The sequence below is a fragment of the Panthera uncia genome (genome assembly GCF_023721935.1).
Source record: "Panthera uncia isolate 11264 chromosome B3 unlocalized genomic scaffold, Puncia_PCG_1.0 HiC_scaffold_1, whole genome shotgun sequence".
Classification (NCBI taxonomy): Eukaryota; Metazoa; Chordata; class Mammalia; order Carnivora; family Felidae; genus Panthera; species Panthera uncia.
Genome location: NW_026057582.1, coordinates 75,155,016 through 75,166,445, shown reverse-complemented (window position 1 = coordinate 75,166,445; position 11,430 = coordinate 75,155,016). Strand labels below are relative to the sequence as shown.

The window sequence follows — 11,430 nt, the reverse complement described above, 5'->3', positions numbered from 1 at the left end:
AACTATATAAATCCTAGGTTAATTGATTTATTTCTCTTTATGCTAATTGCTTTAACAACTGAATTAAGTGAGAATGAGAAACTGTCAATGTTACATAGATATGGTCTGAATGAGTGAGCTTGTGAATGAGCAAACAAATACAGTAGAAGAAGATAGTCCAATGACTACCAGGAGAAATCTGGAAGGAGTCTACATTGTCAAGATTTCAAAACAAGCATTATGGGAATGGTTGCATAACTTTGTAAATTTGTTTAAAAATCGTTGAGTTTTACACTTAAAATGGGTGCATTTTGGTAGGTAGGTACGTTTTATTTTAATAAAGTGGGTTTTTTTTTTTAAAGGAAGATTCCAAGCAGCCTGAACATGGGAGAAAAGCAAACTCCGCTGTTGGATTTTGTTTTAATCTTCTCTGTATTCTATTTTATGTTATGTCTTACAAATTAAAATTATATTCTGATAAAATTTAGTTGATCACTTTCATGTGCCTGATAGTTGACAGGTCCTTTCATATCCATCTCTTTTCTTTATATAGATTCAGAACAAAATCTGAAACTTGAGATAATGGAACTGCAGAATTATTCCTTGGTGTCAGAATTTGTGTTGTATGGACTCTGCACTTCACAGCATCTCCAACATTTTTTCTTTATATTTTTCTCTGGGATCTATGTGGTCACTGTGTTGGGTAACCTCATTATTGTGGTCACTGTAATTTCTGACCCCCACTTGCACTCTTCCCCTATGTACTTCCTGCTGGGAAATCTAGCCTTCTTGGACATATGGCTAGCCTCATTTGCCACCCCCAAGATGATCAGGGACTTTCTTAGTGATCGAAAGCTCATCTCCTTTGGAGGATGTATGGCTCAGATCTTCTTCTTGCACTTCATTGGTGGGGCTGAGATGGTGCTTCTGGTTTCCATGGCCTATGACAGAAATGTGGCTATATGCAAACCTTTGCATTATATGACCATGATGAGTCGGAAAACCTGTATGGGACTGGTGTTGGTTTCATGGGTCATTGGATTTGTGCACTCCATCAGCCAAGTAGCCTTTACTGTGAATTTACCTTACTGTGGCCCCAATGAAGTGGACAGCTTCTTCTGTGACCTTCCTCTTGTGATCAAGCTTGCCTGCATGGACACCTATGTCTTGGGTATACTCATGATCTCAGATAGTGGGTTGCTCTCTATGAGCTGTTTTGTGCTCCTCTTGGTCTCCTACACTGTTATTCTCATCACTGTCCGACAGCATGCTGCTGGTGGGGTATCCAAAGCACTCTCTACTTGCTCTGCACATATCATGGTAGTCCTGCTCTTCTTTGGGCCCTGCATTTTCATTTATGTGTGGCCTTTCAGTCGGTTCTCTGTGGACAAGCTCTTATCTGTATTTTATACCATTTTTACTCCTCTCTTGAACCCCCTTATCTACACATTGAGAAATAAAGAGATGAAAACAGCTATGAAGAAGCTGTGTAACCAACATGTGACTTCTCACTGAATTCCAGCTTTCCATAGAGCTACATGTTCTTACTCATTCAGTGTATATAATTTCTTTAATATGATTCTGTTCAAATATTTCAATCTGATGGTTTATTGATAGAATTTGTATTGTGTTATATTTCAGACAAATAGTTGATTTCAACAAAAATCATATATATATAGTTTTATTCTATATAATATAATTTTATATTATTAATATAATTTTATAATATAACTTTATAATATCACTTATTATTAGTTTTTGTATATCACAATATTATATAATTTTATATTATAAGCATAGTTTATAACTATAACTCCATTGTACTATGACATTAGTATGATCATATAATAACTATATAATATAAATCTATATGCACACACATACACGTACATACACGTTTAACCCAACAATTTCACTTTGTACTTGGCGATTTTCTTTCTCTGTTTTTTTAGAACTTTTTTTACATGTTTATTGATTTCTGAGAAAGAGAGCACAAGTTGGGGAGGGGCAGAGAGAGAGAGGGAGACACAGAATCTGAAGCAGGCTCCAGGCGCTGAGCTGTCAGCACAGAGCCCAACGCGGGGCTTGAATCCACAAACCATGAGATCATGACCTGAGCCGAAGTTGGTCACTTAACTGACTGAGCCACCCAGGTGCCCCTCTTCAACTCTGTTACAATGAGATTTCTCTTACTATTTTATTTTGTCTAAAATATTTATATAAAATGGATTTTATTTTCCTAATCATAGTCCAACACAGCAAGAGCTGTCAGTTCATAGGCATTCAAGACACGAGACATTCAGCACAAGGAAACTAACCCAAGAATAAAATGCTCTATGAATCTTTCTCCTGGCTTTGAAAGACTGCAAGGAGGAAAAAAGACACTATTTCAAGATCCTATTGATTTAAAAAGTGTACTTTTTCTTATGAATGTGTATTATGCTTAACGTTTTTATTGAAAAATATGAATGTATGCCAGTGAAATTCAATTACAGAAGTTAATTTTCACATGGGAAGAATCAGTATTTTATGGCTCAATATTTCATGGTATAAATTAAGGTATTGTGTTACTATTTAATATGCACTGGATCAGGAAATTAAAACATTTTTACCCACAGATTTTTAAACACTGGATCTACACTGCATCTTAATGAGTTGATCTGTCCCTTGGGGAGTCATCTATTAGGAAGTATGTTTGAGTATGACAGATTCAGATCTTATGCTGAGCTTTTAAATGTCTTTGGAACCTAAAAAGATAATCATAAGCAAGAGTTAAATTTTATATTAACCAAATGGTCAGAGAATTTAAACAATTTTCTTATATGTTGATTCTGGAACACCAAACCAAAGGAGAGAATTGGGTAATATTCAAATTATGTGAATAATTGGATGAAGCTTCCAGTAATTTTAGACAATGTTTTTAATCAGGAGAAACATGCTCCTGGGTACTTCTGGCTTCTCTAATGACTGTAATCTTACACATTTGCATAAACACTAAAAGAACACAGTTTGAAAACATCTGCCTTAGGAAAAATTTCTCAACACTCCCCTTGCTTGCTACTGCAACAATACTGTGTTTTGGTTTCATAGACTTTAGACAGTTAATTTTTTTTTATGTTTATATGTAAACATTTAAAGAGTTTAAAAACTCCAAAGAGATATATACACCCCTATGCTCACTCAGTATTATTTACAATAGCCAAGATTTGGAAGCCACCTAAGTGTCCAAGTTTAGATGAATGAATGAAGTAGTTGAATATATTTATGGTGGAATATTATTCCACCATTAAAAAAGGAGGAAATGTTACCATTCAGAACAAAATAGATGGACCTAGAAGGTTTTATGGTAAGTGAAGTAAGTCAGAGAAAGACAAATGCCATATGATTGCACTTACATGTGGAGTCTCAAAAACAAAAGAAACAAACAATGGAGACCCAGACTTATAGATACAGAGAACAAACTGGTGGTTGTCGTATGGGAGGAGGGAGAGGGATGGGCAAAATAAATGAAGGGAAATAGACACAAAGTTTCAATTATAAAATAAATTTCAGGAATATGAAGTACAGCATAGGGAATATAGTCAATAATATCATAGTAACTTAGTATGTGGACACCTAGCAACTAGACTTCCTGTGGGGATCCTTTTCATAATATATCAAAATATCAAATCACTGATGTACACTGGAAACTAATAGGATTGTGTACATCAATTATACTTAAAACAAAGAAAAGAGTGGTTATAAAAAGCTTTCAGGAAGATGACACCTTATTCCTCTCTTATATTGTTGAAGAGAGCAAAAGAATGCCTAAAATCTGAAGGATAAAAGTTATATTTATAAACCTGCTAGAATACATTGAAATAAAAAAGGAGGAAACATATGTCGTGTCTTCCAGGTTAAATCCCATTTTGAAGAGAGCAAAAGAAGGCCTAAAATCTGAAGGATAAAAGTTGTATTTATTAAATTTTTTTAATGTTTTTATTTATTTTTGAAGGAGAGAGAGAGAGAGAGCATGAGCGGGGGAGGAACAGAGAGAGAGGGAGACACAGAGTCAGAAGCAGGCTCCAGGCTCTAAGCTGTCAGCACAGAGCCCGATGCTGGGCTGGAACCCACAAACTGTGAGATTATGACCTGAGCCTAAGGCAGCCGCTCAACTGACTGAGCCACCCAGGCGCCCCTAAAAGTTGTATTTATAAACCTGCTAGAATACTTTAAAATAAAAAAGGAGGAAAAATATGTCGTGTCTTCTAGGTTAAATCTTTTTATAAGTAAACAGCATTTCTATGGGACTCTATTTCATTTTTTCCTCTTAATGGCTTTATTGCAAAATTTTGCAGGGACACTTGAGTTTCCCTTTGAAGAAATGGGACAAAAAGTGTTGGTTGCCCTGACTCCTCTCCCCACCCTCTGGCCAAATAAGTTTCAGCTGTTTGGGCATTTCTGTTGCCTCTAAAATCAAAAGAAACAGCAGCAAGCGTTACCGCGCGGAGTAGGACCCAGAAACCTGTGAGGCGGCGCATTCCCAGGTGTGCTGAGAATGCAAGGGCTGCAGGCCTTGGTGGAACCTCAGGTGGGCGGCGCGCAGGCGCCGTGGGGAGTTGGGCCAGGGCCCCGGGCGCCGCCAGGAGGGCTGCAGACAGTGTGGTCAGGACGTGGTGCCCCTGGCTTGCCTTCTTTCGGACCTCTGTGCTTGCACGTCTATGGCACCACCTGGCTGGGCGGCCGGTGATGTCCAGGGGGTCTCCGGGCAGGATTGGCCGCTGGTCGAACACACACTGGGGGGAAGCCTGGCTGCCTCCGTGAGACCTCAGGTGGGCGTGGACGCCTGGAGGGCAGATGGGCCTTCCTGACAACGTGGGGGCGCTGGCCAGCGGGGACTCCTCCGAGGCGTGGCCTGCTTCCTGTTGAGGATCCTTAGATGTCAGCAGCCACTTTTTGGGGACCCTGGATCTCGGCCAGGTAGGTGGACCGTCAGCACGCAGGTGTAGAGGCGGTGCCGGGCCGTGGAGAAGAAGCGTGTGGCGTCCACGGGCGGGTTCTTGCTGTGGAAGAGCGTGCCCCGCGTGTTCTCCTCATGCAGTGTCCCCTCTTTGTGTGATGTTCCTGCTGGGCACGTTCTTGATGGGTCCCACATAACGGCTCCCCGTAAGGGTTGTTCTCTGGGTCGGCCTCTGGTACAGCCCTCCTTCCTCCTGGTCATGTAGTTGGGGGCCTGTATTGTGATGATGATTTCACAGTATATACAAACGGATTTATTACGTTGTACACCTCAACTTTGACCCAACCTCAGGCAGCTTTCTGTCAGGGACATGGCAGTGATTTCTCAGTTGTGTGAGGCAGACAGCAGTTGTGGTCAGTCTGGTCCCAAAAATGAGGGGAAAATAAGTTGTTGTGGTTGTCCCAGTGAGGGGGTGATTAGTACTCTTTTGCACGTAGTCCTGGTTAAAATGCCAAAATTGAGGGCTTTCCAGAGAGTTCATGAGAATGAGACGCAGAGAAGGGACTAGTCTTGGACTGTCTTCCACTTGAATTGAGACAGTGTTCTTTTGGGACAAGAATCACATCACACACACTTCAGCTTCTGCAGTGCTTCTGTAATGCCTGTAACGGGGAGGGGGGGGGGAGGGAGGGAAAAGAACTTAAAAGGAAATCTGCCTTAGGATTAATTTCCTTGGTTTTTAATGTTGTAATACTAATTATTGACTTTGTAGACATTACACATAGCCATTTTTTTTTTTTTTACCATCAAGGTATATTTAATACTATTCACACATTTATTTATGCAATTAAATGTTTGTCAAGCATCTGCTGTGTTTCAGATTCCATGAATAGAGCTAGGGGTGGATATAAAGTATTTAGGAACACACATTCCCAGTTTAGTGGAATTAAAGCAAGTATATAGTCACAAAATATTCTATCAGGTGAGAGCTATGATAGAGATAAACATGATGTCTGAGAGTATAGGAGACGGAAACTTAATCCAGTCCTGATGATTAGCGAAGGCTTCCCTTATTACCTCAATTTTTCTCTGATTCCTGAGGACCCTGTATTTTGTCCGGTTACTATGCACACATACACACACACGCACAGCATGTTTAGCACAGAACCAGTCCTAGAGTAAATGCTGAAATAGATGCTAGATCCCACAGGTGTTTATGACTTTTTAGAGGTATCCGTGGCTCTTGTCTCATCCCCAATCTCTGCTCAGCTCTTCTTGCTTTGGTCAGATCCATGAAGATGGATATGAACCCTGCACCCTCGCTTTAGGCACAGAAATCCCTGCAGTTGAGGTGTCTGGACTGGGTAAGGATGGCTGCTTGCCATGTTAGTGAAACTTGAGTGAGTAAAGTCACCAGTTTTCCCCACTGTGGACTTTTGCAGGGAACTTGTCATTGTCAGTGCACAGAGAGCCATACATTTATTTTATTTTTTACACATTTTTATTTAAATTCCAGTTAACATACAGTGTAATGTTATTTTCGGGTGTACAATATAGTGCTTCAACATTTTCGTACAACACTGGGTGCTCTTTGCAAGTGCACTCTTCAATCCCCATCACCCATTTTACCCATCAACCCACCCACTGGTAACAGTTCTCTCTAGTTAAGAGTCTGTTTCTTGGTTTGTCTCCTCTCTCTCTCTTTTTCTCCTTTGTTTCTTAAATTCCACTATAGATTTTAAATAAAGGAATTTCTTTGAATTTTGAAGAAGGGTTTATGAAACTCACTTTCCTATTTTGAAATAAATTAAAATACAGAATACAATGTTTTCAAACTGTAATTTGAAGACTATTTACATTAAAATCACCTGAGATGCTTTTAAAATGCAAACAATCTGGATGCATCATTGCTTTGCTTAATTAGAATTCTGGGAACAAATCCCAGAAATATGCTTTTTACTATAAACTACTTCAGGTAATTCTAATTCACAGTCGTGACTGAGAACCCCTGGATAATTGTCACATTATCCATCTATAAGAGTAGTTGCTATTAAAGGATGGTTAGAATAATTTGCTTATGTGAGAAGTCTCTGTTAATGGACCATGATGCATTCTTAGAAATACATCACTAGGATATATTAATTCTAAAACTGTGACCTCATAAAAAATGTTGTTTATGGACAGAAGAGTAGGTCACTGAGAATTTGCTCAGTGAAGTTCAAGGCATCTTTTTCTATTTTTAAATAATTAGCATGAGTGGGAGAGAGGGGAAGAGGGAGAGAGAGTCCCATGACCCTGCTATCATGATCTGAGCTAAAATTGAGTGGGGTTATCCACTGACTGAGCCACCCAGGCCCCCTGAAGTTGAAGGCATCTTAAATATTTATTTACCTGTAGTCACTAAGAGATAAGCTGCTTCCTCTTTTAGTTCTCTGTGCTTTATAAATGTTTTTCTTTAACATAAATATTTAAATAGTCTTTAAATCAAACTATTTTTGTCTAAAGAATCCTTCAAGTAAGTAATTTAAATGCCAAATTCTTAAAGCAGGACCCCCAAATTTAAGAATTACCATCTGAAGTACAATTTCATTGGATACTCTCTCCTGCTTTGTCAAGGATTAGTTGGCCATACATTTGAGGGTCCAGTTCTGGAGTCTCTATTCTATTCCATTGGTCCATGTGTCTGTTTTTGTGCCAATATCATACTGTCTTGATGATTATAGCTTTGTAGTAGAGGCTAAAGTCTGGGATTGTGATGCCTCCCACTTTGTTTTTCTTCTTCAGTATTACTTTGGCTATTTGGGGTCTTTTGTGATTCCATACAAATTTAAGGATTGTTTGTTCTAGCTTTGAGAAGAATGCTGGTGCAATTTTGATTGGGATTGCATTGAATGTGTAGATTGCTTTAGGCAGTATTGACATTTTAACAATATTTATTCTTCCAATCCATGAGCATGGGATGTTTTTCCATTTCTTTGTGTCTTCTTCAATTTCCTTCATAAGCCTTCTATAGTTTTCAGCATACCGATCTTTTACATCTTTGATTAGGTTTATACCTAGGTATTTTATGGTTCTTGGTGCGATTGTAAATGGGATCAGTTTCTTTATTTGTCTTTCTGTTGCTTCATTATTGGTGTATAAAAATGCAACCAATTTCTGTTCGTTGATTTTGTACCCTGAGACTTTGCTGAATTCATGTATCAGTTCTAGCAGACTTCTGGTGGAGTCTGTTGGGTTTTCCATGTAGAGTATCATGTTTTCTGCGAAAAGTGAAAGTTTGACTTCTTCTTTGCCAATTTTGATGCCTTTGATTTCTTTTTGTTGTCTGCTTCCTGATGCTAGGACTTCCAACACTATGTTAAACAACAGTGGTGAGGGTGGACATCCCTGTCATGTTAGTCACTTAACAAATGGTGCTGGGAGAACAGGACAGCAACATGCAGAAGAATGAAAGTTGGCCACTTTTTTACACCATGCACGAAAATAAATTCAAAATGTATGAAAGACCTGAATGTGGGACAGGAAACCATAAAAACCCTAGAGGAGAAAGCAGGAAACAACCTCTTTGACCTCAGCCACAGCAATTTCTTACTTGACACATCTCCAGAGACAAGGGAATTAAAAGCAAAAATGAACTATTGGGACGTCATGAAGATAAAAAGCTTCTGCACTGCAAAGAAAACAATCAATAAAACTAAAGGCAACCGACGGAACGGGGAAAATTATTTGCAAATGACATGTCAGATAAAGGGCTAGTATCCAAAATCTGTAAAGAACTCAGCTAATTCCACTCCCAAAAAACAAGCAATCCAATGAAGAAATGGACAGAAGACATGAATAGACACTTCTCCAAAGAAGATATCCAGATGGTTAATGGACACATGAAACGATGCTCAGCATCACTCATCATCAGGGAAATACAAATCAAAGCCACACTGAGATACCACCTTACACAAGTCAGAGTGGCTAAAACAAACAAATCAGGAGACTATAGATGCTGGAGAGGATGTGGAGAAAGAGGAACCCTTTTGCACTGTTGGTGGGAATGCAAACTGGTGCAGCCACTCTGGAAAACAGTGTGGAGGTTCCTTAAAAAATTAAAAATAAAACTACCTTATGACCCAGCAGTAGCACTGCTAGGAATTTACCCAAGGGATGAAGGAGTGCTGATACATAGGGGCACATGTACCCCAATGTTTATAGCAGTACTTTCAACAATAGCCAAATTATGGAAAGAGCCTAAATGTCCATCAACTGATGAATGGATAAAGAAGATGTGGTTTATATATACAATGGAATACTATTTGGCAATGAAAAAGAATGAAATCTGGACATTTGCAGCAACATGGATGGAACTGGAGGGTATTATGCTAAGTGAAACAAGTCAGTCAGAGAAAGACAAATACCATATATTTTCACTCATGTAGATCTTGATTAACTTAACAGAAGACCATGCGGGATGGGAAGGGGAAAAGTAGCTACAGAGAGGGAGGGAGGCAAACCATAAGAGACTCTTAAATACAGAGAACAAACTGAGGGGTGATGGGGGATAGGGGAGAGGTGGAAAGTGGGTGATGGGCGTTAAGGAGGGCACTTGTTGGGATGAGCACTGGGTGTTTTATGGAAACCAACTTGACAATATATTTAAAAATAAATAAATTAAGTAAAATTTCATTTCTATACAATGGGAAAATTAGTTTTTTCATTTCTGTGTTTTCCTCCTTGATCTCAGATGCAGTTTGAAGAAGAAAAGGTTAGGGAGACTTTCATAGAAAGAAATGTATGTCCAGCTGTTGGATCTCCTGATATTGCCACTTTCTTCCATTAGAAGGGCCCTGAGGATCTTGCTGAAGGAAGGGCCACTTGCAGTTTTATGATTCTGCTTAAGAAACACATTCTTCCCAATTCATTCCTTTAAATCAATTATCAGAATTCTGTAAAGCTATTATGTAAATAATATGTAAATAGCTATTATGTAAAGCTATAATGTCTAATTCCAACATTAACCTGTAAATCTCCTGAAGTCAGGATCAGTGTTTTACCTCAAAACTTTACATAGTACTAGGCAAATGGTAGATGCTTATTAGGAATAGTAGTTATTAAGTATTTTAGCCAAATGGATAAGTTAACACACTATTTAAAAAAAAAAAAAAAAACCTTATAGCTTTAACGAAGATTTCTTCCTAAATCAGATTTAATAAAAGCTTAAATGTGTGTTTTTAAATAATAATTTTTGATAAATTCTTTATTATTTTGCTTTTGGTCTTTTAGGTATCACTAGATATAGCCAATATGTGAAGCAAATTACTCTGAAGTCTTAATTTGTATTCCTGGGACTTTCTACCTATGGACCAGTGCTACATTTTCTCCTTGCTTTCTCTACCAGGTTTTCTGTAACAATGGTCCTGGGAAACCTCCTTGTGTTTACAGTGACCTTTGATCCTCATTTACATTACCCCCCATGTACTTCCTTTTAGCTAAACTCTCCTTTATTGATTTGTGTCTTTCCACCTTAAGGGTTTCTAAGATGATTGTGACCTGTATTCTGGGCACAAAACCACATACTTTCAGGGGTGTGTCACCAGATGTTTGCCCTTCATGTCCTGGGTGGATCTGAGATGGTCTTGCTCATTGCTCTGGCCTTGGACAGATATGTGGCCATATGCAAGCCCCTCCACTACCTGACTATCATGAGCCCACAGATGTGCATTTTGCTTCTGTCCGGTGCTTGGGTTATTGGACTCATTCATGCAGTGGTCCAGGTAGCTTTTGTTGTCCATTTGCCTTTTTGTGGTCCTAATGAGATAGATAGCTTTTACTGTGACCTTCCTTGGCTTATCAAACTTGCCTGCACAGACACCTACAGAATGGAATTCATGGTTAATGCCAACAGTGGGTTCGTTTCCATGGGCACCTTCTTCTTATTGCTCATCTCCTATATCTTCATCCTGGTCACTGTATGGAAACATTCCTCAGGTGGTTTGTCTAAAGCCTTTTCTACTCTGTCAGCTCACATCACTGTGGTGGTTTTGTTCTTCGGACCGTGCATCTTTGTTTATGTGTGGCCATTTCCCACAGTGCCAGTGGATAAGTTTCTTGCCATTTTGGACTTTATGATCACACCCATTCTGAATCCCATTATCTACACGTTGAGGAACAAGGACATGAAGCTGGCAATGAGGAGATGGAGTTTGAGGATGATCTTCTAAATAGTTCTAAATGAGAAAACAAGTCATGCCTTCTGCAAGCAATACTGTATGCACAAGTATTGAAGGGTTAAATATTATCTTAAGACCATTTGTTTTCTTTATTTCAGTAGCACAAATATCTTGGGTAGTTTATTTCATATTAATGGCCAATAGTGTGATTATAAATTTATTTAAGGCTATTTTGCATATTTTAAGATTTTAAATTACTGAAATACACTTTTTTGTTTGACTTACATATTGACTGGTCTATAGAATCTTGGAAAGTTTTTTGAATTTCAAGGCACATTTGCAGAGGTACCGGTG

General features: G+C 38.7%; 2 protein-coding genes across 2 annotated transcripts; both read left to right on the top strand.

The window, feature by feature from the left end:
- Positions 1 to 534: 534 nt before the first annotated feature.
- On the top strand, positions 535 to 1,494 carry LOC125910361 (olfactory receptor 4K14). The gene has a single exon (XM_049614119.1). It carries the CDS (start codon positions 562 to 564, stop codon positions 1,492 to 1,494), a length of 933 nt encoding a protein of 310 aa, XP_049470076.1. The 5' UTR covers positions 535 to 561.
- An 8,823-nt stretch (positions 1,495 to 10,317) lies between these two features.
- Positions 10,318 to 11,127, top strand: LOC125910360 (olfactory receptor 4F15-like). The gene is given in 3 exon segments (XM_049614118.1): positions 10,318 to 10,371; positions 10,374 to 10,458; positions 10,490 to 11,127. Coding segments are annotated over 3 exon segments (777 nt in total).
- The last annotated feature ends 303 nt before the right edge of the window (positions 11,128 to 11,430 follow it).

What these genes read in the sequence shown, in the direction of transcription:
- LOC125910361 (XM_049614119.1), top strand. Translation starts at nt 562, where the DNA reads ATGGAACTGCAGAATTATTCCTTGGTGTCAGAATTTGTGTTGTATGGA.